Source organism: Mus caroli, unplaced genomic scaffold (assembly GCF_978045245.1).
Source record: "Mus caroli unplaced genomic scaffold, Mus_caroli_1 scaffold_3, whole genome shotgun sequence".
In the NCBI taxonomy this organism is placed as follows: Eukaryota; Metazoa; Chordata; class Mammalia; order Rodentia; family Muridae; genus Mus; species Mus caroli.
This window is the reverse complement of record NW_028227258.1, coordinates 38,725,925-38,753,482: the sequence shown is the minus strand read 5'-3', so window position 1 is coordinate 38,753,482 and position 27,558 is coordinate 38,725,925. Positions and strand designations below refer to the sequence as shown.

Genomic DNA, 27,558 nt, shown 5'->3' with positions numbered 1-27,558 from the left:
CGGGGCGGGGCGGCCGCAGCCCGCTGACCAGCGGGGAGGAGGGGCGCCGAGGTCCTCGGTGGCGTGAGGGCGGGGCCGGGGGCTGGGACCCCGCGGGAGGGAGCGCCGCGCCCGCCGCGCTGCCATTGGCCGGGAAGCCCTGGAGCAGGCGAGGGGGGAGGAGGCGGCGCTCCATTGGTCGGGCTCGCTGGCCAATCCCTGGAGGCCCCGGGGGTAGGGGGGGGGGGAGACCAGGCTGGGGGCAGAGCGTGCGGAGCCGCGGAGCGGGCAGCGAGCAGGGCAGCCGGTCCCAGTCCAGAGCGACCCGGAGCCTCCGCGGGACTCGAGTCCTAGCGAACCTCGAAGCATCATCCGCGTCCGTCTGCGGCGTTCCGGCTTCTCCGGCGCCGCGCAGGAGAGCGAGCTCGTGCATCACCCGCGCGGCCGCCGCTGGGGCTAAGAGCAGGGACACCGAGGGTGACTGACCGCTAGAACCCGAGCACAGCCCTTTCCAGTCGTCCAAACAGCCATGACCCACTTCAACAAGGGCCCTTCCTACGGGCTCTCCGCCGAAGTTAAGAACAAGGTACGCGCGCGGGCGGGCTGGGGGTCTGCCGCGGCGGTGGGGGCGCTGCGAGCCGCCGCGGAGAGACGTCGAGGCTGCGGGAGAGAGAGATGCTCCTCGACTCGCGGAGCCTGGCTCGCACGCGTTGGTGCTGGCTTTGTTCCCGCGCCGCGGCCCCGGCGGGCGGTGGGGTTCCCGGACGCCTGGAGTCCCGCAGCGCCGCAGGGCCCGCTCCAAGGCTGTAGGATGCGCCCCTCCGGGAAGAGGGCGCTCCTGAGTGGCCTGTGGCCCTTAGGCGGGGCCCTGCCTTACGGCTTGGTCTCCGGGAGTTGCCGCCCCCGCCATCCGCCTGGGCTGGGGCTGCCGCGGGACCCTGCGTCTCCTCCCATTCCATCCTGGCCCCCTCCTCCCACAAGCGAAGTTGGGCGGTTACGTGGCCAACCCGGGCCCCTCATTGTTCCTTTTCTCCTCCTCCATGGGAGAGTGTCCCGCCGACCCCTGGGACCCGCGGGCGGAAAGGGAGCCCGTCGGTGGTGCCTTGATGCAATCGCCGCTAGTGCGGGAAGCCCAGACAAAGCCTGAACGCGCAGCCTGCGAGCCTGATCAGCTGTAGATGAGAGACTTAGAAATGCAGTCCTGAGAAGTTTGCAGCGCGTTGAATTGTCACGATATCTCGGCAGGGTCGCTTTTGTTCGAGGTTTATTTGCTGTGGCGGGTTGCAATTTTGGAGTGACTGGAAACTGGCTGCGTTGCTTTGCCGTGTACTCATCTCAAGAATGCACCAGGGTTTATCTTTCAGACGTTTGGCCTGGGAAAGAGATGAGAGGCGTCCCCCTCCCCAAATCCTCTCCTTCCTTCCTCCCTGCCTGCATTCCAAGTCCATGACATCAGGGGTTTCGGGGAGTGGGGGTGACCAGCCAATCGGCGTGGAACTGCGCACAGACCGCTCATTGTCTCCCTTTTGCTGTTCCGGCCAAAGCGCCACAAAGGAGGGCTGCTGTGGTTTAATTCCCATTAACTTCCCGGGAGCCGAAGCATGTCAGGATTGTCACCACGCTGTCCCACCTCCGGTAGAATAGTTTGGCATCATCAGGGCTACGAACACCCCTGGAGTTGCGGGTGTCTGGGGTGTGAAGGGAATTTCATAGAAGTAATGAAGCGTACTGTTGTCAGACCCAAGCGAGAGTGGTTTATTCTTTCCTGATGTATCTAGCGCACCCCTTTGTAGTTCATCTAGAAGATTCTAAACAGTCTTTGAAGCTAGGGACTACATTTTATTCTGTGTTCAAAAATTGTAATCTTTGGGGGTTTTAACCTTTTCAAATGTTTTTTCTGTATAAAAGTTTTCCTAAAGAGGCAGAAAAGTTAGTTTGGACGACAGCACTCACCAACTGAAAAACTTCGTTGCAAAATAGCGGTCCTTCGAAGTTTATAGCTCCAGCTTTAGGAAGTCGAGGGCGTTGGCGTGTGAGAACTGGGTGGTTTGTGCCCCGGTGCCGCTGGGCGCTTGATTTGCAATTCCCTCTGGGATTATGGCGCCCACTGAGTCTCTTTACCTTTGCATTGTAAATGAGGGACTGGTGACTTTGGCTGCCTTACAAGTGACTTGACTTTTCCTGGTTCTTGGTATCCAAGCTGGCTTTCTTTTTGCTGACTGGAGTCATTGCTTCTCCCCCTTGTAGTTCATATTGAGCCAACAACTCCAGGAAATGCAGAGACTCAGGCTGGATCACTGTAACTGTAAGAGTTGGAAACAGTAACTCCTCAGGGTTTTTTTGTTGTTGTTGTTGTTGTTTTTGTTTTTGTTTTTTTCTTGTTTTTTTTCGAGACAGGGTTTTTCTGTCTAGCCCTGGCTGTCCTGGAACTCACTTTGTAGACCAGGCTGGCCTCGAACTCAGAAATCCACCTGCCTCTGCCTCCCTAGTGCTGGGATTCAAGGCGTGAGCTACCACACCCGGCAACTCCTTAGTTTTTTAAGACACTTTGGAATGTTGTAAAGGCTGGAGGGATTAAACGCCAAGCCCATTTAAAAGAACAAAATAAAACGAAACACCCTCATTCATTTATGTAGGGGTGTCACCCAGGACCCTTTCCTAAAAATTTCTTTTGATCTCCCCAGAAGAGGTGCTCTGTGATGTGGGAGCACCCCTGGGGTTCCAGCCTCGTTTTCTGATCAGGGTATGACTGGCCCAAGGTCACTGAAGAAACTTGGAATATTCTAAGAATTTCAACATGCAGTGTCTTAGTTAAGCACTTAGGTTCAACCCCAGGACCGGTTGTCTGCCCCCACCCATCCCCTATTTCGGTCATCCACCTGTTACTACTTGACATTGTAATGATTCCTGTAATGATATTTATCATCTGTTCTGGGCCCTGAAACCAAATCTTCATGCTTGAATGAGATGTTGGTTTTTGGCCAAGGGTGTAGGACTGTTGGACAAAAAGGATGGGATGTACGGAAACACGGATTTGACATTAGATCTTTACAGTCACACCTGCTTTTTTATCATGTGTAATTTATGACTTGATTAAACACCAGAATTTTGTTTTATCATTTTGTGTGTATGGGTGTTTTGTTTGCATCTATGTGTGTGTACTGTGGTCCTACAGTGCCTGGCTCTGAAGGCCAGAAGAGGGCTTTGCATCCCCTGGAGCTGGAGTTGAGGATTTGAACCACCAGGTTGGTCCTTGGCGGGTAAGATCTAACCCAAGTTCTCTGCAAGAGCAACAGTACTCTTAAGGATTTAACTGTAGCTCCAGTCCCCCTAATTTTGTGTCTTAAAATATCATTTAAGTTTTGAGGAGGTAGTGTGGAGTGAAGAGTTCAGTAGATATAAATTCTAGGTCCCCCTTGGCCAATTCCTGCTTCTGATGATGTGGGCTGTCTGTTGGCATCCAGATCAGCCAAGTAGAAGGAAATATTACCATCCCTGAAATACGTTATCTTGGAGGAGCGGCTGCTTCTGTTGTTGTTCAGTGACTGTCTTGTGAGTGTCTGCTCTCTTAAGTAATCACTTTGTATCCCAAAGCTTATACTGGTGAAAGCAGTCCACTAGTGGACTGAAGGAATCTTTGATCTTAAATACTTACAATCAGTAAAATGCCTAAGCAGCACCTTTGAAAATAACATTTATCTGGTGAGATGCCAATGCATTGCAGAAACATATACACTTCTTTAAAAGGGCATGGGGGAGGGGGTGGCGGCAAGAAAATATGAAAACCTGGATTAGAAAAAAAATAGACTCCTCAGTCTGCATTGTGAACACACTCGCTGTTTCTGCTTTGCTTTTTTGAGACTGAGTATCGTGGAGTTAAGGCTGGTCTTGAATTCATTTTCCAAGAAGGATCTGGAACTCCTGTTCCTGCCTCAGCCTCCCAGTTGAGAGCTGGGATTACAGATATGCACACTGGCCAGTCTTTTCTCTTTTATCTATTTACTTGTTTGTTTGTTTATTTTATGTAAGTACACTGTAATTGTCTTCAGACACACCAGAAGAGGGCATCAGATCTCATCACGGATGGTTGTGAACCACCATGTGGTTTCTGGGATTTGAACTGCCGACCTTCGGAAGAACAGATGGTGCTCTTAACCTTTGAGCCATCTCTCCAGCCCCTGGCCAGTCTTTAAATAACAATAAAAGAAAGAGACAATAAAAGGATCAGTGCCAGTGATCTCCCCTGAATCCAAAGGGGGCCCTGGGAGTAGAAGGGGACCCCTGAGGGAGGATGGATTCCCTCATAAGATACTGTCCCAGGTAAACAGGCTCTGTGTGGACTAGAAGAGAAAAAAAGAAACTGAGAACACAGTAAAATCGACAGATCCTCTAAGGAAGAGCAACATTTCCTGATGGTTGGGTCTAAACAAAATGTTGGAGCCAGGAAAGCTGGCCTGGGGCGGATGTCTCAGACCCTATAGCTCTCTGGGTAGAGGTGGGAACCAGCTGGATTGGAAGGGTGTGGTGCCCGCAGTGGCTTTACCTCCATGTGCTTTCTTAGTGGAGGCCGAGTGTTAAGAAAGAATGAGATAGGAACGTGAGATCGGAATGTGTGTTATCCTCAGCCTTCTGTTGCCACTGGAAAGCCTGGTTTTAGCAAACCAGCTACTTGAAGAATCTTCTTCGTGATCACGCCCAGTAGTCCTCCCAAGTAGCTAAACAGTCACATACTAAAATGAGGCCTGGGACCCACAACATCCTTGCTTGCAGCTGTCTGTCCTATGCCTTTTGAACAGACAACTGCTTTTCAGGATGGCCAGGATCAGAGGATCTCCTAGGTGACTCTGGTATAAATTGTCATGTCTTTAATCTCAGCACCTGAGAGGCAGTGACAGGTGGATTTCTGTGAGTTTGAGGACAGCCACATCTGGCACACCAGATTCACAGTAAAAAAAAAAAAAAATGTGTAGCTGGAATTAACTTTTTTCCTCCTTAAAGTCCTGAAGTTAAAGTTAATTTCTCAAAAAAAAATTTTTTTGTTATTGTCTATTTCTTCCTGTCAGAGATTAAAATCTGGATCTTATTCAGGGATGGATCTCAAGGTCTGTAGTAGGTGTTTTTGAAGGATAATATTAGAGTTGCTGTGAAACTAAATAAAATTCTCATTTTAAGAAATGAAAGCCGAGGACTGGAGAGATGGCTCAGTGGTTAAGAGCACTGACTGCTCTTCCAGAGGGCCTGAGTTCAGTTCCCAGCAGCCACATGGAGGCTCACAACCATCTGTAATGAGATCTGACGCCCTCTTCTGGTGTGTCTGAAGACAGCTACACTGTCCTCATACAAATAAAATAAATTAATAAATCTTTTTTTTTAAAAAAAAGGAAAGAAGTAAAAGCTGAGAGGTGGCTCACACCTTTGATCCCAGCACTCAGAAGGTAGAGACAGGAGGATCACTGTGAGTTGGAGGCAGGTCTGGTCTACAGAGCTAGTTCCAGACAGCCAAGGCTACACAGAGAAACCCTGCCTTGAAAAACAAACAAACAAACAAACATAACAATTTTTTAAAAAAAGGAAACATATCTCGAAAATTGTAAATATGTATCAATTTAATGACTGTATCAGGAATAGATTTTGCTGTCTTCTAACAGCTGGAAATCAGCGCCTCAGAATAGTCTCCCCTGTAAGACAATGCTGTTGTGCAGGTCTGATGTGTTTGAAGGGCTTAGATGTTTTTGTTTTGTTGGTTTGTTGAGACAGGGTCTGACTACGCAGGCCTGGAACTGGCTATGTAGACTAGCTTGCCTGGAACTCACTGTGATCCACCTGCCTCTGCCTCTCAAGGGCTGAGACTTCATAAAGAAGTGTGTCCTCATCTGGCCATTCTTGTTTTGTAAAGCATTGTTCTGTGTATACACAGAAAACTTAACCACTAAAATAATAACATCTTTGTTACTAATTTGGGGATTATCTCCTAGGGGAAGATCTTTCTTGAACTCCCAGTTAGAGGGAAATAGCGGAGAGCCCCTCTGGCAGGTCCCCTCTGACCAGTGCTACCTCTGGATCAGTCTGGCTATCCGGCCACAGCAGGGTGTTTGCTGTTGGAGGGGACTAATTGTTGAGGTTTGTCTGCTAGTTTGTGTTTCTTCACTCCCATCCCCTCATCTTGACTAAAACATAAAGAGGATGCATTTCCCAAGAATAGGAGAGGTACCACACCTACCCTCGGACACTTTTGTTTTTGTTTTTTTTAAAGATTTATTTTATGTCCGTGAGTACACTAGTACACTGCAGCTGTCTTCAGACACACCAGAAGAGGGCGTCAGACCTCATTACAGATGGTTGTGAGCCACCATGTGGCTGCTGGGAAATGAACTCAGGCCCTCTGGAAGAGCAGTCAGTGCTCTTAACCCCTGAGCCATCTCTCCAGCCCTGGAACACTTTCTTATCATGCTTACTGTCCTGTGGCCTTTCACAGTTTGGGAACATTATATTGTCAGCTTCTATCTGCAGTTTTAGATTTCAGAAACAGGCTGAACAGGAAAAAATTGCCAGTGCTTCCAGTACGAGAGTGAGTGTGTGTGTGTGTGTGTGTATGTTTGTCTGTGTGTCTGCCTGCCTGCTTGCCTGCCTGCCTGCCCATCCTGTATGATTGTTTACCGTCCAGATGAGGACATGAGAATTAGTTTCTCCCTGTCATGTGTGGGTGTGTTACCTGCATGTATGTTTAGTGAGCTTTCTCTCTGCACTCCATTCACTGTATTCATAGTTGTTAATATTTGTGACTATATGTTTCTCTTTTAAAGCACAATTGGATGGTTTTGGGTTTTGTTCCCCTATCGTTGTATCCACCTTAATTCCTTTTCAGGGAGAGTTTGTGGTTTGTCTTTACTGTGGGGCAGGCCCTATGTTCTTGACTTTAGCCATATTCTGTGTGCATTGGTTTTCTCTGCCTCTAAACTCAGCCATACATGACTGTTAAGGCCTGTCTTCTTGTATCCTCAAAATTTTTAGGTAAGTATTTCTGGGAAGGGGAAGTACATCTAGGTTTTGTTAGGGCTCACTCTTGTAAAAATATAAATATATTTTGCAAATTTAATAAATGAATTCCTCAGCACTTGAAAGGCCTCCTGGTACTGTCAGTGAGTGATAAAGCTCTCAGTGAAGAAAGGGTGCCTGGGTTTGAATCCCGTTCTTTAAAACGACCTGGACTTTGGGCAAGTAACTTCAATGTAACCCTGAGCATTACAAGGTTGGTTCGGGAAATCTCTGACCAGGATCACTCGTGTCGAGTGTTCAGAAAAATGCCTGGAGCCCAAAGCTCACACAGTACAGATGTTGGCCATTTTGCTGACTAGCCAAGCATTTTACTGGCTGCTTAGGGTCAGTTCTGTCTTGGAGATGTTGATACTGTCTCCCAAGGCTGAGCTTTCCTTTGTCTCTGAGGCTTCTGGTAGGAAGTGGGCCAGAACGCCAAGCTTCCCTTTCATCAAGCCTCCCTTTGCCCTTTTCATCAGGAATGTGGTGGGTCCCTGGATCTTTGTCCAGAACTTCCTGTAGCATCCTGATGATGCCTTCTCCCCATCGCCCCCCACAGAGGGCCCCAGACCGCTGCTCCTTTCTGGCCCAGTTTTGCCTGTGAGGGAAGGGGAGAGTATCTGCATCTTCCTTCTGAGCAGGACCTGGGAAGCTGTAGGGAGTGGGCGTGCCTCTTGGGTGGAGCATCTACAGTGGGAAGGAAGGCCAGCGAACTGGGAGCTAGAATGTAGCAAGAAGCAACCCTTCCCCGGCCCTCCGTGCTCCTTACACCCAGCTCAGCCAGTGCGTAGGGACTGAGCCTCACTGTTGTACTTTTCTCCCTCTCTTGCTTCATGTGGGAGGAAATCCGAGAGAAAAAAAATAATTAATACCATGTGTAGCAGCTCTCTTACTGTTGGTTAGTTCAGGCATATGATTCTACTTAAGAAGCCGCAGCAAGCCAAAGGCCGTAGATCAGCTGGTAGGCTGCTTGCCTAGTGTACACAAAGCCCCGGGTTCAATCATAGCACTGCATAAACCCAGCATGGTCACACGAGCCTGTAATCCTAGCATTTGGGAGGTGCGGGCGGGAAGATCAAGAGTTCAAGGCCATCCTGAGTTTGAGGACAGCTTGAGCCACGTGTGAGAGACCTTGTCGGAAAAAGTGGGGATGGGGAGGATAAATTCAGTGCTTGCTTTGAGGTCCCAAGTTTGATCCCCAAAAAACCGATGGGAGAAAGGAACAACTGGATATGTTAGAAAACGCTTGTAATCTCAGCACTGAGGAAGCAGAGCCGGGCAGATAGAGGTCTGGAGATCACTGGCCAGGTTGCTTAGCCTACTTGGCAAGTCTCAGTGCAGTGAGAGGCCCTTTTAGGGGGACAGGGGAGGGTAGATGATGCTTGAGAAATGACATCCCAAGATGCCCTCTGCCTTCCACACATAGGCACACTCCCCCACCCCCAAAGGAAAAGCAGCAGCAACCACTTTATGTATCCTGTCATGTGTAGAAATTGTACACGATCCTCATAAGCTTTCTGGACTCCATGGCCATTAGCAGCATCCCTCAGGGTGTTGTGAGGTGGTGGGCCTGGACAATTGCTGTGGGATTTCCCTCTGTTTCCGCAGAGAACCTGGATGCTGTATTAGGAATGAGCCCTCATGCTGCCCACCCAGACATACACCTTGCTTGCTAGATTTTCATCTCTAGTTTTTCTCATCCTCTCCTGGCTTGATCCCCTTACTCTTTCCTTCTTCTTCTGAGTGGCCAGAGATTCTGTTTTAGACGTTTGCCTGTAGTTAATTTTTTTTTTTTTAATAGTACCATTCAAAACACCCATGGCAAGGGTCTAACTTTCCGGCCACTAGAATAGTTTTCCATCTGAGCTATCTTTGTGAAATATCTTTGTGTGAACTTTTGAACCAATGCTGGCACTGTCCCTTGAGACTGCAGCTTCCCCAGGCTGTTGGAAGCAGAGCTCTCAGCTGGCAGCAGGCTCTGGTGTATCCGCGTGATACAGTGACACTGAGGGATAGGGAGGTGGGTGGGTCTTCTGTATTGCCCAGATTAATCTCTTTAACTACTGGGCCCAAGCACCCCCCTTTCCTCCACTCTCCTCAGTGGCTTGGGAGTCCAGGCATACTCTATCCTCGTCTCTTGCTGCTTTGAGAGGAACTAGCTACAACCTGGATAGGAAGGGAAGCCGAAAGGGCTTAGACTCTGGGCAGACCTGGGGCCTAGCTTCCCACTCGGCACCCTGTCTTTGGATGTGTCCTGCGCTTTCTCCCTTGCTGACGAGAAGCTTTCTAACTCTTTAATCTTTGCTCGGTGAATGAAATAATTGTGAGGAATAGGAACGGTGCCAAGCTGTAAGAGCAAAGTAGTGAAAGAACCCTGTATCCCGCTCCCCCGTCTCCATGGCTCCTCACCTCCCGTGCCACTCAGATACTCTGGAGGCTGAACTCTGGTCGGTTGTATGGACTTCTGCGATTCATTCCCTGCTTCCATCCTGGGAAAGTTCTTTTAAAGATGCTTCTGTGGGAAAGCGTGTAGCTCAGGACACAGTACTCATATGTATAGTAAGTATTAAGCAGTTCTCATTTTATAAAGAAGTCAATCATCTTATCTGATGATGTGAAACAGGGAAAGCCCCCCTCCCCCTTTTTTAATTTAAATCAATTGAAAGCCAGTATTTCAAATGTAGAGAATGAAGGATTAGGAATTCAAGGATATCTATGGCTACATAATAAGTTTCAAGGCCAATCTGGGCTACGTGAGACCCTGTCCTGAGAAACCAGACAACGGGGGCTGGGGAATGGCTCATTGGTAAAGAGTGATTGCTGTCCTGAAGTCTGGAGCTCGGGATCGTCTTAGTCCCCATGTGACAATGCCTGACTGTAACCCCAGCACGAGGAAGGCAGATGCAGAAGCAGCTCTGTGGCATGCTGGGTCCAAGTTCAGAGAGAGACCCTGCCTCAAAGGAATAGGTGGCAAGTGATAGAGAGGGCACCCGATGCCCTTTCTCCTGCCTGATCACTGTGTACATATACCCACTCTTGGACCATCCATACCTAAATAAATAAAGCTCAAAAGAAATACAGCCAGACAAGCAACAACCAGCCAACCAAAGCTGCAGGAGTGCCCTGCTGGGGATCAGGGCACAAGCTTTAATTCTTTATTATCGTACGGTGAGTCACCAACATCTGTAATCTCTGTTTGACTATTCCTCCTTCTAGGCTTGGGACCCAACAGTGGGCAGGGGTGAGGACGCTTCCTCTAGAAACTATTTGATAAATAATAATTTAATCTCAAAGTAATACTTAGGCGGCATCAGAATGGTCCCATATTAAATGGCCATCAAATGGTATCAGCTAATTAACTGTAATGATGTGTAGCCAGCCCTCTGTGGCTGTGAACTTCACATCTGTGGCATCAAATAACCCCGGATGGAAAGTGAACCCCAAAATGTTTGCATCTGGAATGAACGTGTACACCAACTTTGCCACCTATTGTCTAAACAGTATAGGAGAGCAACATCTATAAAGCATCTGCACTCCTATTGGGCAATATAAGTGATCTAAGATGATGTTTAAATGGATAGTAGGGGGTTGGAGGTCTATTTAGTGTGTTGGTAGAGTGCCCAATTAGCAGGCAGGAAGCCCTGTGAGCCCTCTCCAGTACTACACATTTAAAAAGTCATAGAAGGATGTGGTAATTACGGGCAAGTACTATTTAAAACGCCATTTTAGGTAAGGGGCCTAAGCATTGGGTATTTTGATATTTGTGGCTGGGAAGGAATGCCCTGGGTTTAGTCTCTGTGGCTACAGAGGGACAGCTGCTGACTGTGAAGAGCCTTCCAGTGTCTTGATGGGAAAGGCCAACAAAGTATAGAAGAAGAAGGGGGACGTTCAGGGAGTTCCTGCCGTGTTCATGAATGTTGATTCTCAGCTGCCCTGGGATATGAGAGCCACTAAGGATCTCCCGTTTGCAGCAGAGGAAGGAAGTTTGGCATGAATGCAGATACCACAGACCTCTGCTTTAGTTAAGGGGCAAAGAAGAAAGGTAGGGAGCCTGGAGAGGGCAGGCCAGGGTAAGGAATCCCAGGACAGGCTACGGAGGAGGAGGAAGAAGAGGAGGAGGAGTGGAAGGAGTGGAGGAGGAGGGCTGGAGACAGGCCTAGATTGGGCTGCTGAGTCTCACTGCTAACCATTTGAGGGACTGAGTGAGGTGGAGTGTTTTCTCCAACAGGTAGGAGCACAGAGAGAGGAAGTGAGAGGGCTGGCTGGACATGAAAGAGGCTGGCGTCAGGGTCGCTCAGTAGTTTAGCTTGTTTCAGTTAACATGGGAGCCTGCGGTCATCGAAGGGCTAGTGAGAGAGAGGCTGGGGACAGAGTGGGGCTGAGGGTTAGAGAGGTGGGAAGAAAGTGGGGGACCCTAAAACATAGAGGTGATGTGGACTGCAGTAGCCAGCAGTGTTGTTGTTCTTAGGTGGAATGGGGTGTCACTTTGGCCTTGGCCTGGCCTGGCCTGGCCTGGCGCTTCTGAGCTGGCAGCATAGGCCACAGGGAGTGAAGGTGGTCTGGCCAGTGTGTGGAATACACTGCTCTCTGGCTCAGCCAAGTCCTGCTGGGCCCCTTTGCTGTCTGGGGAGATTTTCCCTCCACCCATTCCTCTGGCCCTTGACCTGGAGGGGAGGGGAAGTCGGATTTCCTTTTTGGGTTCTGTGCCTGTGTGTCTGTCACATCACCTCTGGGGGACCTTTGTTCTAGGATAAGGACACTGATCGATGCTCCAGTTCACGAGGACTGACTCTGTTCCTCTTGGGTGTCTTCGCACTGTGTGACAGTCACCTACAATGTGAGTTGTCTTTACTGTTCATAGGGATGTCCTGGAGCCTCTAGTCAGATCCTAGCTGGAAGGAGGGGGCTGTGTTCAAGGTGTTTGGTTTTTGTTTTGTGAAGAAACTGAGTCTTATTTTCCTCCTTTGCTGTGGTGAGCGAGACACTTTAACTCCAGTGTGCATCTAACCTGTCCATAGTAGCATCTGTGCAAGTCATGGTGGCACGCACATTTATTATTCTTCAATTATCATATTAAAAGAAAAAAGAGCTGGACGCTGTGGCTCACGCACGCCTTTAATCCCAGCACTTGGGAGGCAGAGGCAGGTGGATCTCTGAGTTCAAGGACAACTTGGTCTACAAAACAAGTCCAGGACAGCCAGACGCACGCCTTTAATCCCAGCACTTGGGAGGCAGAGGCAGGTGGATCTCTGAGTTCAAGGACAACTTGGTCTACAAAACAAGTCCAGGACAGCCAGGGCTTATTAACTTAGGGTTTCTAGCAAGTCCTTACACAGCTTGGGTCTGGAGACCCTGGCTAGGGTCTGATGTGAGAATGAAGAAAGGACAAACACACATACAGAAAAGCTGGGATGGGGTGTACTAGGCTCTGTGATGGAGAAACCACAGGAGCTTGGAAGCTCGGTGTGTTTGGTCTGTGCAGTTAAATAGAGAGGTGGGGTTATTGCATGCAGTTGAATGGAGAAAAAGGGGTATATGACAATAAAGGAGGTATGGGTTTTTGTTTTGTTTTGCTTTTTACAGTCCAGTCATTACCCACCTCCCAGTCCGGCCTCCCACAGTTCCTCATCCCATTCATTCTCCCCCTTGTCTCCAAGAGGATGTTCCCCCACACCTCCAGCCAAGCCTCCCTACTCCCTGGGGCTTCAAGTCTCTCAAGGATTAGGCACAGTCTTCTCCCACTGAGGGCAGACCAGGCAGTCCTTTGCTCTCTATGTGTCAAGGGTCTTGGACCAGCTGGTGTATGCTACCTGGTTGGTGGCTCAGTGTCTGAGAGATCTCAGGGGTCCAGGGTAGTTGAGACCCTGGTTTTCCTATGGGGTCACCCTCCTTCTCAGCTTCTTCCAGCCTTTTCCTAGTTCAACCACAGGGGCCCCTGACTTCAGTCCTTTGCTTGGGTGTAAGTATCTGTGTCTGTCTCAGTCAGCTGCTAGTTGGGCCTCTCAGAGGGCAGCCATGCTAGGCTCCCGTCTGCACACCATAGCATCAGTAATAGTGTCAGGCCTTGGAGAGGAAGCATGGTTTGTAAAGATGGTTGGGTGGAGCAGTCTCTGTCGGGGAGCCTCCTCAGGTTGTAAATGTGGGACAGGGAAGCTATACTGCACACACACACACACACACACACACACACACTCACACTCACACTCACACTCATTTGCACTCAGGCCAGGAAAAGGCTTTGCGTCTGAGTTTCACCTGGCTATGTCATGTCAACAGCACACTGCCACTCCAGGCTTGAGGTGCTCCCTAAAGGTCACTTCCCATTGCCATTTCGTGAGGCACAGGGGAGCTTTTTTTTAAAGAGGGAAACGGGAAATTCCATCCTGTTATTTATTTAGTGGGAACTTGACGTCCTCTCATTTTCATGGAGGGAGAACGCAGAGCCTTCTTGCACATGCAATGCGTTTGCGTGCGTCCCTGGCCAGCTTGTAACCTGCCTTTAGATTTTAGTAAGTCAAGATCTGCAGCTGGGTTTGTTGGGCTGTCATTGTCAAATGGACAACACAATGCCATTGTAAGAAAGGTACTCACAGTCGGAGATATCAGATCCAGGTCCCCAGGCAGAGTTCCATGTTAGGGCTGACTGAAGTGCTGCTATTTGCCTCCAACCTGTTGCGGTCTAGTTCAGTAGCAGATAATGGAACCATGTGACTAATGGGAACTCATGGGTGACAGAATGTTCACCTGGGAGGAGGGCTTCCGACGTCCCAGTCACCCCGGAGCTCCCAGGGCTTTGCTCTTGGAACTGTAATGAAGCTTCCGAGGCTTCCTCAAATCACAGTTGATCTCGACAGACGTTTGAGATGAATACTTGTCCCAAAACTGTAGAAGGTGCTCACATCAACTTCTCACAGCTCACGTCGACTTTATCGCTGCCCGTGTAGGCTCAAAGGTGGCTCCAGTCCCGAATCTGGACAGCAGCGAGGAGCTGACAGCGTTAGGTGCTGTGAAAGGGTGCAGGTGTGTTCCAGCCCTGGGGACAGAGAAAATGCAAATCTGAGAAGCAGCCTGGTTGACATCCAGTAGGGCTTCAGCGGGGACCTTCTTTCAGTAAAATCTCTGTCCATCTCTCAGATTGACAAGGAAGCCTGTTTATCAGAGAGCATCTTTTCCAGCCGGCCTTCTGGCCAGTGGGCTTTCTGCTTCTGCTTAATTGACACTAACAGGGGTTTTTCCATTTGGCTTTCAGTCCATTTCCTTAGGTCTCCTGTGTATTTATCCCTAACCTCCACGTGCCTCAGAATAAGCTGGCTTTCTCTCCTATAAACTTTCAGTTAACGTTGAGATTATAGCTGACCTCTCTCATAAACTTCCAGCCCCCTCCTAGAGTGCGTATAGTCACTCTTGGCTGCCCAGTTTTTCACAATAGGCTGTGTATGATTGATTGAACACTCATTCATTCATTCATTGAGACAGGCTAGGTTCCAATTTATAATCCTTCTGCCTCTGTCCAAGTGTTGGGCTATAAACATGGGCCACTATGCTTAGCTGTATCCTATTTCTTTAATCCTTTTACCACTCGGTTAGATCTTTCTAGAGACTGACGTCAGTTTGTCATCCTCTCTTAGGATACATCTGGATTACAGTACTGTGATACATGTGGTCCAACCAGGGTACCAGTGGAATGGTTACCCAATATTCTGTATTTGATTCTAAACTCTACATCCAGTTTCAGTCAGGATGATAATCTGGCAATGAAGAAAAGGCATCTATCTCTGTAGACAAGAGTCTAGACCAGTGGTTCTCAACCTGCGGGTCACGACCCATAGGAGTCACATATCAGGTCTTTACATATGATTCATAACAGTAGCAAAATTACAGTTATGAAGCAGCAACAAAGCAATTTTATGGTTGGGGTTTCACCACACATGAGGAACTGTATTAAAGGGTTGCAGCATTAGCAAGGTCAAGAACCACTGCTCTAGACAGTACTTCGGCAAATGGATTTTGGCTTCTGTTGAGTTAGCTGATAATAAGTGTAGACGGTTTGATAGTTCACCTCCTCTCTTCACACCTGTTTCTTGTGAGCAGTCCCTTCCTTGGGTATCGCCTGAGGCTGTGGTGATCCAGACAAACAATAATTATATCTCTACACAAAGAGAACATTAGTCTAACTCAGCTCACTGAGGAAGCACTGTTTTCGCTCTAGACCTCTGGGGCAGGGTTTCAGAGATATATTGAATGATTTGCCTATTGTACAAAGTGAGATCTTTCTGACTCCCAGTTTAAGTTTTCTAAGCACGCCATGGTTTTTGGATCACACATTACCTGAGCAGAAGAGCACTGAGACCCGGTGACCGCTCCTGGCCGACCTTCTTCCAGGTATTCTGTAGACAGCGTCCTGAGTGGGCCATCTAAGATTACTAGATTGGCCGGTCAAGGAGAAGTGACGCACGCCCGTGATAACGCAGCAGCACTCGGGTGCAGGCGTCTCTCAGTCACAAGCGAGATCTTTAAATCTGAGGCTGCTGATGTGACCCCGAGATGAAGGTCACTGTCTGGACTGTTGTACCATGTGTGAAGTTCCGAGCCACAGATGAAGTGCCTGTTTTACGTCAAGGAAGGAGACCTGGGCAGCTCTTCTTAGAACGTGACTTCTGCCAGGTGCTTGCTCGCTCTCACCGGACGTCCCCCATCCCCTCCAGGACAGCCATCCTCTCTTCCCAGTAATACATACACTTGTTTTTGGAGTAGAAAGTGGGCCGACTCTGCCTCCAGGATTTCATTATTCACTGAGTGAGATGTTTCTTTCAGTCCTTATTAACTGAAGTGTTTGAAGCCAGCCTCCATTTAAGGGGTCCCACTTTCAAAATCTACTTCTCCTAAGTATGTGTGTTCTGCACCTGAGAATCTAAAGATCATTTCCCTAGACAGAGGCTGAAGTGTGTTTTCCTTCTGTCTGTTGTGCTGCTTGGCTTAGGCACTAGATTGGTTCCTCTTGGTATTTTTAAAGCTTTAGCTTCTTGCTGATTTCACAGTCCGTGTACATCACCAAGTCTTAGGGTCCTTGTGTTTATCTGACTGTTAGACTTTGAACCTGGCTAGGCTCTGTGGAAAGCTTGGTTATCTCCCCATGGGTGGCGGAATGTGGAGGAAACATTAGGAGATGGGGCTTACTGGAAGGAAGTGACCTCATTGTGGGGAGGTGCTTCCCCTTGGTGGTCTATCCATCCCAGCCCCTTCCTTTGGAACAGTTTCCTCTGTGTCATGTTTCCTACCACGGTGTTCTGGTTCATCACAGGCCCAAAGGCAACAGGGCCAAGCAGCCATGGACCGAAACTATGAACCAAAATAATTTTGGCTTCAGATATTTTACCTCAACAGCAGGAAACTAACAACATACCTATCTGGGGATGCATTCCCTGGCCTGAAGGTCTGGCTGTACCTTTGAGGGAAAGGCCTACCTTTGAGATGCCCTTTAGACAATCACTGTGTTAACCTGCCACAGATGTGATTGTCCTTGACTTTGGAATTTCTCCAGCAAGCCCACACCATAGAATGACTCTTGGTTTCTATACTACGATCATCTAGGGCAGGGTCTGCCTTTGAAGTGTGCTTCCTAGCCACAGAACACAGAAAAGGAGACTGAAGAAGCTGAAAGAAGAACCCGGAGATCACGTGGCAGATGCTGGGTGTTGTTGTTGTTGTTTTGTTTTATTTTGTTTTTGTTACTGGTCTATCATTTTGAGGAGAGACCGTGTCCTAGGCAACTCATAAAATAAAACCATTAATTGGGGGCTTGCTTCTAGTTTTAGAGCTAGTTCATGATCATCATGGTGAGGATACAGCTATGGTCCTGGAGCAGTGGCTGACCTGTCCATCCTAATCCACAGGCAGTGGGCAGAGACTGAGAGAGACAGGGTGACATGGGCTTTTAAAACCTCAAAGCCCACTCTCAGTGACACACACCTCCAGCAGCAAGGCCACACCTCCTGATCTTTCTCAAACATGAGCCTTTGGGAGCTTACTCATGTAAACCACCCCGGATACTCACAGGAGTGTGATTTTTAGGTAGTTAGTTGGGGCTATGCCGAGTCATCTGAGCGGCTCAAAAACAGCCCCAGGAGAATTCAAGCATGGCTGAAAATTGGGAGACTGTTATCAGCACCACAGACAATGACCTGCAATATTGCTTCTGGGTTTTATTTATTGCAATGTGATGATTTCTTGTAAAAAGGAATATTGATTGGTTCCCTATACTCATGGCCTAGGCACCTGCTGATTCAATCAGCCACAACAAAAATGTCATGAGAGAAATTGTGTGTTTGGCAAGCATGTATTTTCATTGTCATTCCCGAAACTCTATATACCAGCACACGGACACACAGCATTTACATTGTAGTGGGCGTGGTAATAGTCAACAGGTGATTTAAAGTATGCAGGAGATGCATGGACTGTGTGTAAAGGCTGTGCTATCTTATGTAAGGCTCTCCTATAGTCGCTAGGGATTTTGGTGTCTGAGGTCCTGACTCAGAGCCCTATGGCTGATTCAGGAGTAAAGTGCCCTTCACTCTTCAGTAGACTCAGCAGCGGTGTGCCTGGACTGTGTGGCCTTCAGGCAGCTCTTTTTCCATGACAGCGAGCCCTCTGCATTCAGGTGTGCCAGCTGCTTCTTGTTGAATGCTTGCTGCTTACCCCAAAACAGCTCCGGGGTGGTTTCTAGTCCATCGCTGAGATGTCTTTGAAACCTTTTGTTCTCCCTATTGAAGACTTCCAGTGAAAAACCAGCCTGCTCTGGGCTGCCTCTTAGCAGCTGGCAGGCTTCTTATCTGATGTAGTGTCTTCTTCTTTTTACTCTGAGGAAGCATGGCCCTCAGGGCTTGTGGTTTTGATGAGAATCTTTTTCCTGTGTTTTAGTTTTATTTGACAGAGGATAACACTTATTTTGAGGAAGGGGGTGAGGTTGGGAGGGGCGATGAAGAGAGATTTATGTATTATAGTTCACCTGGCATTTCTTACCCTGTCTGTCACTGTCACTTGATCCTCGTAACCTTCCTCCTAATGTCTCCCATTTCTGCCAGGTTTAGTACCAAGAAATGAAGCTGTCGAGTGGGCCGAGCTTTGAAGAGTCCTAAGTGTGTCGCCCACAAGACCCTCTCTCTGCCCTTGTCACCCCATGTGTGTGCTCTATATACCTACATACTGTAACTTTTGTAAACAGTACTGTTGTAGAGTCTGAAGCTAGGATTAAAGATGAGCCACACAGGATTGGCCTGCACTCGAGGGATGAACAACTCCAGAGGCTCTCGGAGTTGCCCAACCAGAGAGCCGGGCTGGCAGATGGTAGAGGCTCCACAGAGAGGAGAGACACTCAGGCCGGTGACTCAATTTGTTGCCCTTGAGTTGGGTTCTCAGTACTGAAGGAAGGACGGACAGACAGCTGATGTTCAAGAAGAGTGAGAGCAGACTGGACATTGGCTGGTAGAGGAGGGTGGTTGACCCAGTTAACCCCAAAAGCCTTTTCCCCGTCTTCATCCTTAACCTGTTTGTGGGAAGGTGCTGTCAAGCGTCTGAGGAGGCTCCATTGACTGTGGCCAGGCATGGTTCTCCTCACCTCTGTGGTCTTCACTTCTTTCTTCTGTTCTGTTCTGTTCTGTTCTGTTTTATTGAGATTAGATTTTCTTTGTGTAACTCTGGGTATTGTGGAACTTACTGTGTAGACCAGGCTGGCCTGGAACTCACAGAGATCCACCTGCCTCTGCCTCCCTAATGCTGGTATTAAAGGCGTGCACCATTACACCTGCTCCTCCCCTCCCTCCCTCCCCCCCTTCTTCTTTAATAATTTATTTAGTATATCTGTATGAGGGTGTTGGAGCCCTGGAACATGAGTTACAGACAGTCGCAAGCTTCCATGTGGGTGCTGGGAGCTGGACCAGGGTCCTCTGGAAGAGCAGCAGCCAGTGCTCTTAACCGCTGAGTCCACTCCAGCCCCTGGCTTCACTTTTTATGTGTATTTATTTGTACCACCTTTTTGTCCATTCATGTATTAGTTCTGCTTTCGGCTTTGGATTTATTTCCCAGTGGTTCTGGAGTCCACACTTCCAACCTTAGTGTGTATAAAAGGTTCCTTTCCCCTGTGTCTTGTCATATGTCATCAGTTGTTTTCTGGGTGGCAGCTACTCTAACTGGAGTGATGTGGGATTTCAAAGCACTTTTCATTGGGTCTCCCTAATGTCTGAGGTTGTTGAGACCTTGACCGTTTGTATTTCTCTTGAGACCTGTTTCCTGGCCTGTTTATAGATTGGATGATGTTCGATGTTTCACTTATTTGAAGTTCTTCATATATTCAATTTATATGGTGTAGATATTAATATCCTTAACTGTAACTTTTTTTGAGACTGTCTCACTAGATAGCCCTGGCCTAGAACTCTCCAGGTTGCCCTTGAAATCAGAGGACCCACTTTCAAGTGCTGGGCCTAAAGGCATGCACCAGCACACCTGACCTAGCAAAGGTTTTTTTCCTCCTTTCTGTAGGCTGTATCTTTATTCTAACATTAGGGTTATTGGGTTTTTTGGGTTGTTTTAGTTTGACTTTTTATTTTTGCTTTGCTATAAGGAAGAAAATGTCATTTCAGCCTATGTTCAAAAATTAATAAAGCTTTTAAGTTAACAATAGTGAATAAATTGTATTGGGTAAAGGGTTTTTGTTTTGTTTTTTTCTAATTTATGCTATGCTTTGATCAAATCCATCACCCATCTGCCCACCACTTTCCCTCCCAGCCCCACATGCTTTATTTTTAAACTCAGGAGTCCACTTGGTGCTGTCTGAATGGCATGGGTATAGGGTCACCTGTTAGAGCACGTGGAGCCTCTCCAGGGTCACATCCCTGAAGATGACTCTTTATTTTGCCAGGATCCGTCATTTGCCAGTAACTAGGAGTGGGGCATCATGAATGAAGCCTTCCGTGCTGGTATTTTGGCAAGTCCTGAGCACGTGGGGACACCTCTGAGTTATGCAATAACCCTGTTGTGCCAGGCAACTGCTTTGCTGCGCGTGTCTCCTTACCTTCACTTCTACAACTTACTCTCATTCTGTGCACATTGACCAGTTGTGGGTCTCTGTCCCAAGCGCAAAAAGAAGCATCTCTCTGAGGGTGGGACTGTGCGTTTATCTATGTTATTAGGAACTTAGGGTATTACTGTGTCCATTCAGCAGAGTAAGATTTAGCGGTGGGTTCTTATCTCTGACTTAGGCAGCCGGGGGTTTTGACTTGTCAAGTCATGAGTAACGTTGTGTGGAGTGAGCCTGAAGTCCAGTCAGGGAGGGCTTGGTTAGTCTTACAGCCTCTGTTCTGTTTCACCAGTGGTCATAGCCTGCCAGGCTGGTTGCTTTCAGGGTTGTTTGCTGCTGTTTGCTTTTCTCTCCCAGTAGGAGACTGACTTCCAGTCAGTGCCAGCTTGATTCTTCCATGTTCTATGACTCACCCCATGTCCTATGTTGTGTCTTTAGGGCTTAGCATCAAATTCTAGGGGGTAGCCAAGAAGACTGGCAATAACCTATAATGTCTGGGTGTGTGTGTGTGTGTGTGTGTGTGTGTGTGTGTGGTTTCTATATCAGTAAAAAGAGGTATTTCATACCTGGTGCTCGGCTGTTAAAAATATTCTGTGGTATCTAGGTGAAGCTGTCCCTGTGTTACAGGGCAGTTCCATTTGACCTCTGTACTATCTATAGAAACAAGAGAGACCCTGCCTCAAAACCAATGGGGAAGGAGAGAAACAATTCTGAATTGTTGTCTGACAATACCCCCCCTTACATCATGCATACACACACATACTAATAAAAGATGATTTTTAAAAGCCATCCCCACAGTTCTACAAAGATATCCCCTATAACAGATTCATCTCTATATTTGATAAAGCAAAAGGATATTTTCCACCTGCATCCCACCATGTAGCTCACATTGGCTTTATGTCACCTAACTCCACTTGCCTCTGTCTTCTTGAGCTGGGATCACAACTTCACAACACTTATTTATTTATTTATTTTAGATTTAATTTTTAATGTGTATGAGTGTTTTACCCCAGTATATGGCTGTCACCATGTGTCTGCAGGGTTTTTTTGTTTTGTTTTGTTTTTTTTTGTTTTTTGAGACAGGGTTTCTCTGTATAGCCCTGGCTGTTCTGGAACTCACTCTGTAGACCAGGCTGGCCTCGAACTCAGAAATCCACCTGCCTCTGCCTCCCAGGTGCTGGGACTAAAGGCGTGCGCCACCATGCCCAGCTATTTTTTTTTTAAGATTTATTAATTTTATGTATATGAGTACCGTAGCTGTCTTCAGACGCACCAGAGGAGTGCATCAGTTCACATTACCAATGGTTGTGAGCCACCATGGGGTTGCTGGGAATTGTACTCAGAACCTCTGGAAGAGCAGCCGGTGGTCTTAACTGCTGAGCCAATCTCTCCAGCCCCGAGTCTGCAGATCTTGATGGTTCTAGTTGTAGACAACTAGAACAAACTTAGTGAACTCAGTCAGTCTTGCTTGAAGTCAGTCTTGCTGCTGTGGAGACAGGAACTGACTGGATCAGAAGTTAGGCTCCTAGTGAAGACAGCTAGGGCGGAGAAGTGTCCTACAGAAATGGACCCGTTTGCTGTGTTGGAGGAGACAGATTATCTGAGTAGGAGAGTAGTTGCTGCTTCCTTCTTGTCCCTCCCAGAGTCGGCACTATCCATACCTCCTCCTTCCCGCTCTCCACTCAGCCCAGAGTGACCTGCGCTGGTATGGAATAAAAGGAGACCTTCCCAAGGACTGAGGGTACAAGAGCAGGGACCTTGCTGCGCACGGGTGCACCTTATACTGTGGTATGAACTCGCCTCCAGGCTGGATTTGATCCGAAACTCTGAAGTGCTGTCTCACAATAGAAACCTATTGGGTTTCCTTTTGTAATCCTGGTTAAGCAAACACACAAACACACAGCTGAAGTAAATTATCCATTATCCATTCCCGTTTCTCTAATTATGGGTAATGGAGTGTGAAGGGGACACAGTAATCCCTGAAATCATGTTTACTTCAGCGGAGCCGCCCCTTGGCGATGGGGGAGGGGAGGCACCTGCCAGCGCCAGCAGCTCTGACACTGTTCCGGGGCTCTCTGAAAGCTTTCATGAGCCTACAAGAGGAGGATGTGACTCTTTCGTTTATTTGACGTGAGAAATGACATCTTTGTTCACCTTGCGGGAAGACATGAAAAGCGGCCATTGTCGTGTCCTGTCTACTGAAGAGGAACCACAGTCAAGTGTGGTCAGTTGAGCTCATTTCTTTTTAAGACTCTGCTGACCTTCATTGTTAGACATAAGCTCGCCAGCTTCTTACCTGTCCACGCTGGCCCTGCTGACCCAAGACCCTCTCTTAGAAAGGACACACATGCAGCCTCAAGCCCTCCTTAGCTGTGCTTGTGTCCTGCCAGGCTAGTTAGACCTGAACTCCAGGGACCTCCCCCTGAGCAATGTAGTGATGTGCCTGGCTCAGTAATTAAGCCTAATTATGTTTTATGGCCAGCAGACATCCCCGCTCTTCATTTCCATTTCTGACAGTTTAGTAATTGATGCCCAAGCTCCTATCTAGCCCTTGGGCTCGGCCTAAGTGTGTCTGCTTGGCATTTTTAACCGTGCTGAATGAAAAGGCAAGAAAGAGTACATGATCTCGCCTCGCTTCCAGCTGCCAGCCCTGGCTGTTCTGGAACTCACTCTGTAGACCAGACTGGCCTCAGTCTCCAAGATCCACTTGCCTCTGCCTACTGAGCTGGGATTAAAGGTGTGCTGCCATGCCGTTTTAAAATATTTGTTCCACTTTTTAAAAAGTTTAGAGTGGCTGGGCAGTGGTGGCACAGCCCTTTAATCCCAGCACTTGGGAAGCAGAGGCAGAGGCAGGCGGATTTCTGAGTTCGAGGCCAGCCTGGTCTTCAGAGTGAGTTCCAGGACAGCCAGGACTACACAGAGAAACCCTGTCTCGAAAAAAACCAAAAGAAAAAAAAGGGGCTGGGGGTTAGGTTTATGGTATTTTTGTGAAATTCAAAGATAGTTTTTTTAAGTCTCGAGAACTGTTTTTAAAAAATGTATGTTTAAAAGTATACGTATTGTGTTTGTGTGCCTGCACACTCACATGCAATGTAATGCAATTGCTGTAATAAAAGGCAGATCCCAGAACTTTGGTAAACTTTTGGAATGGTATGTTCTAGATAGTTGAGATACTGTGTTCAATAGTCCCATCTCTCCCTGTCCTTCTTTGGAATGTGGTGATTCATGACTCAGTCTTTAAAAGTTTAAGGTCCAGCTGATGGCGTATTGCAACACTCTGCTAAATCCTGCCCCTTGCGTCATGCGTGACTGGGACTTCGTCTTGTATTGTTGAATTCTCCCCTTGGTCCCGGCTTCTCTTTTTATGCTCCTTAATGGACACTGCCTTCACTCACAGTCTGTGTGTAGTTACTGCAGCTGCAACAGCTGGTTATAGTCACCAGCAAACTCTCCTGCGTGGTGGGGAGGAGCTACCTGTCAGAGCTAGGGTTTAGTGGACAATGAACGAAAGCAGATGGCGTTGTGAGCCAGTGGTGGGTGTTCCCCATTACTGAGTCCTTCTGAAATCCCGGAACTTGTATTTCAGATCGCATCCAAGTATGACCAGCAGGCCGAGGAAGATCTGCGCAACTGGATAGAAGAGGTGACAGGCCTAGGCATTGGCACCAACTTCCAGCTGGGGCTGAAGGACGGCATCATCCTGTGCGAGTGAGTGGCCCTCCAAGCGAGTGCCCTTTCTTCTCTCCCACTCCTGTCTGCAGGCTTGTGCCTTGATTCTGGTTTCCCCATTTAGAATGCCGACCTTGATATCCTGCCACTGTGTTATTCTTTTCCCTCACTGACATCCAGGGAATCAGCTTAATATTCTGGTCCTTGTTTTTGATCCGTAAAGCTCCATCATTGTAATTTTGTTTTTAGACTCATAAACAAGCTACAGCCAGGCTCTGTGAAGAAAGTCAATGAATCCTCACTAAATTGGCCGCAGGTAATTAATTGTCAGATGGGCAACCTCCTGTCCACCCCTTTCCTCCCTCTTTTCTCTTCCTTCCTTCCTTCCTTCCTTCCTTCCTTCCTTCCTTCCTTCCTTCCTTCCTCCCCTCCTCTCTGTTCCTTCCTTCCCTCTTTCCCTCCCCTCCTCTCCCCTCTTTCCCTCTCTTGCTCCCCTTCCCTTCCTCCCTCCTCTTCCAGTTTTCCCTCCCTTCCCTCCTTTCCTTCTCTTGCTTGAGATAAGGGTTTCACATTGTAGCCCAGGCTAGCTTCACATTCATTCTACACTCCGTGATGGACAGAACTTGGACTCATCCTGCCTCTGCCTCTCTAGGCCTAGAACTACAAGCTACAGTGCACACAAATATCACATGAAAATATCAAATGTCAACCTTTAGCCTGCAAATTCGGGTACACACATAAGCACTCGCGTGCACACACATACAAGCAGACACCCACACCTAACCATGTGCACCACCATACATAAATGCATACTACACACACATATGCACATGGCCAGTTTTGCCCTTGTGGTCCCATGTAGAGTGCTTGCCTAGCATACGTGAAGTCCTGGATTTGATCCCCAGCACAGCATAAATAGGGAGGGGTAGTACTCATCTAATTACATAATAGCACCAGGTCTGGAAGGTGGGGTCTGAGCAAGGGGACCAGAAATCCAAGGTCCTCGTTGGCTCTGTGACCAGTTTTATATAGGTTTGAGCTTCATGAGATTCTGTCTCAAAGCAAGAACAGCAAAAAAGGAAAAACACACACACAAAACGTACTTTCAGAAGACTGTTCTTTTTATAAGCCCTTTTAGAGAATAAGCTGTGTGCTTACTATGTATCGGATAGAGAATCCTCACCAAAAAGCCTCGGTCTGGTGTCTTGTAGCCAATCATCAAGACTGATGAGTCTCAACCCTCATTCTTTCTGTTTACAGCTGGAGAATATCGGCAACTTCATTAAAGCTATCCAGGCTTACGGTATGAAGCCCCATGATATATTTGAAGCAAACGACCTCTTTGAGAATGGCAACATGACCCAGGTTCAGACTACGCTGGTGGCTCTAGCAGGTCTGGTACGTATTCGGTTAGAGAAACTTCCCTGCATACAGGTGATGAATGACATCATTGTTCTCCCAGGGATGCCGAGGGTGGGGAGGGGCCTGTGTCTTCTGTAATTGCTAGCTTTGTGAAAAGGCTGCTGACATCAGCTTGGGCTAGATAGGTTAATTAGAGCCCTCGCATTTCAGAGGGTACAGTGTTATCATTGAATAGACCTAAGTGTGTTTTCTTCCTCTGGTATGACATGAGCTCACCGTCAAGGCTGTCTGTGGACATCATTTCTTCAATGTTTCATCTTCAAAATGCTGGTGGCGGAATCTCTGTGTTCCAGCTCAGGTGGTGAATTGTGTTTCTGTCTAGGCGAAAACAAAAGGATTCCATACAACCATTGACATTGGCGTTAAGTATGCAGAAAAACAAACAAGACGTTTTGATGAAGGCAAATTAAAGGCTGGCCAGAGTGTAATTGGTTTACAGGTAAGTGGTGTGATACTCTTTTTTTTTATATATATTATTATTATTCATCTACAGAGAGTCATTAACTATTGCCACACAAAGTGTTATGCCTCTCATTAGTAAAATATGCATGGAAGTTCCATAATTTAGATTGCTTGGATATATACATGGATTTCACAGTTTTTGTGTATATAAGACCTGTAGGGCAATGGCGCAATGCACCTGTAATCCCAGCATGCAGTAGGCTAAGGTAGGAGGACTGCTTGGCGTTGGAAGCCATCCTGGGCTACATATGAGTTCAAGGCCAGCCTGGTCTACAGAATGAGACCGTGTCTCAACAGGTGAAAATTAAATAATAGGTGTAAGAAAATGATGCTGTTTTAAAAAATATTTCAGTTATGTCACCCAGCTTGACCGTTGTTTGTCTAGGAAATTAAATAGTTTCTAAAGATAACCATATTATTTTTAAAAAGGAAAGAAAATGCACTTTATAAATTCTTAGATGTTATCGACCAAGGGAAGCAATGTATATAAAGACCAGGGTGCCAAAGTCATTATACACTGGTAATGTGTGGTGCTGTATCAGCCTTGCCAACTGGGTCTTCTTAGTGCTTGGAAGCACTTGGTTCAGGTGACTTTTACAGTCTCCCTGGAGAGTGTCATCAGAACACAAGCTAAGGACTTGGCGTACCGACCTCTTGACTGAGGTGCCTTTAATTGTTAAAAGTACACATTGCATAAATGGTGGGAAATTGGAAAGACGAGTCCAGATGCTGGTCAGTTAGTAAGTTAGAACTCCTTGCAAGTTGGAGTGCGCAGCCTAAAAATTTACATTAGTGTTTGAACGACAGGTTAAGAGACAAAGTTATACAATACTGTTAACTTCTAAATAGGTGTGTATGTGTTTGTAAAAGGTGGGTTTCTGTGTGTGTGTGTGTGTGTGGCTCCAGACATGCACAGGGACACACATGCAGATAAAACCCAAGGGTATTTGCAGGTGCCTGTTGCAAACCCTAATTGCAGTTACACAAACGTTAATGTTGTAGTGATTTCCCCCTCTCCTCTCTTTTTGGGGTAGGGGCTTATATGATTTGTGTGAGTCTTTTCTAGTGCAGGGGTTTTGCTTTTAGTAATAAAACTTTTCTAAGTGTCCCCTGAGCATGGTGACCCCAGTACTCAGGAAGGGGAGGATCAGGAGTTTAAGATTATCTCTGACTACCTAGGGAGTGTAAGGCCAGCCTGCGTTTATGTGAGATTGCCTCAAAAAATCAAAGTCAAAAACTATTTTTAAGGAGAAAACCATGAGTGGTGGAAACAGCCCTCCTCCTTCCCCGGGCTGCTCCCAGTGCTCCTGGGGCCCTCCTCCTTCCCCGGGCTGCTCCCAGTGCTCCTGGGGCCCTCCTCCTTCCACAGGCTGCTCCCAGTGCTCCTGGGGCCCTCCTCCTTCCACGGGCTGCTCCCAGTGCTCCTGGGGCCCTCCTCCTTCCACAGGCTGCTCCCAGTGCTCCTGGGGCCCTCCTCCTTCCACGGGCTGCTCCCAGTGCTCCTGGGGCCCTCCTCCTTCCACGGGCTGCTCCCAGTGCTCCTGGGGCCCTCCTTCCCCGGGCTGCTCCCAGTGCTCCTGGGCCTCGTAGTTCTCAGCAGGGGAGAGAAGTTAATTATTCCTGCTTCATTTCATGCTCCTCTTACTGCCTTGTTCTGGTTCTGGCCAGAGAGTTAAGGAAATAAATGTATTTTCCTCCCCCATGAAAATGTTGCTGGTTCTTAAGTGCCTGGCGTTTGTTTTAACTCTGAGCATACAGGCTGCACATGCAGTGGAAGATAGCTATGGGTTCAGCCCGCGCAGAGTTGTGAAACTTACTTGAAACAGTACAAGATTTTCTTTTTTTTTTTTTAATAAATTGCTGCTGTTGCTCCTCCTCCTCCTCCTCTTCCTCCTCCTCTCCTCCTCTCCCCCCAGCCC

General features: G+C 47.8%; 1 protein-coding gene across 1 annotated transcript in view; it reads left to right on the top strand.

Annotated features, from left to right (window-relative positions):
• Positions 1–228: 228 nt before the first annotated feature.
• Positions 229–27,558, top strand: part of Cnn3 (calponin 3) — a 31,146-nt gene continuing 3,816 nt past the window's right edge. Inside the window, exons 1-5 of the mRNA XM_021157955.2 lie at positions 229–565; positions 23,673–23,794; positions 24,005–24,071; positions 25,016–25,153; positions 25,500–25,616. Coding sequence (XP_021013614.1) covers positions 509–565; positions 23,673–23,794; positions 24,005–24,071; positions 25,016–25,153; positions 25,500–25,616 — 501 coding nt within the window. The 5' untranslated portion in view covers positions 229–508. The remainder of the gene's footprint in view (positions 566–23,672; positions 23,795–24,004; positions 24,072–25,015; positions 25,154–25,499; positions 25,617–27,558) is intronic.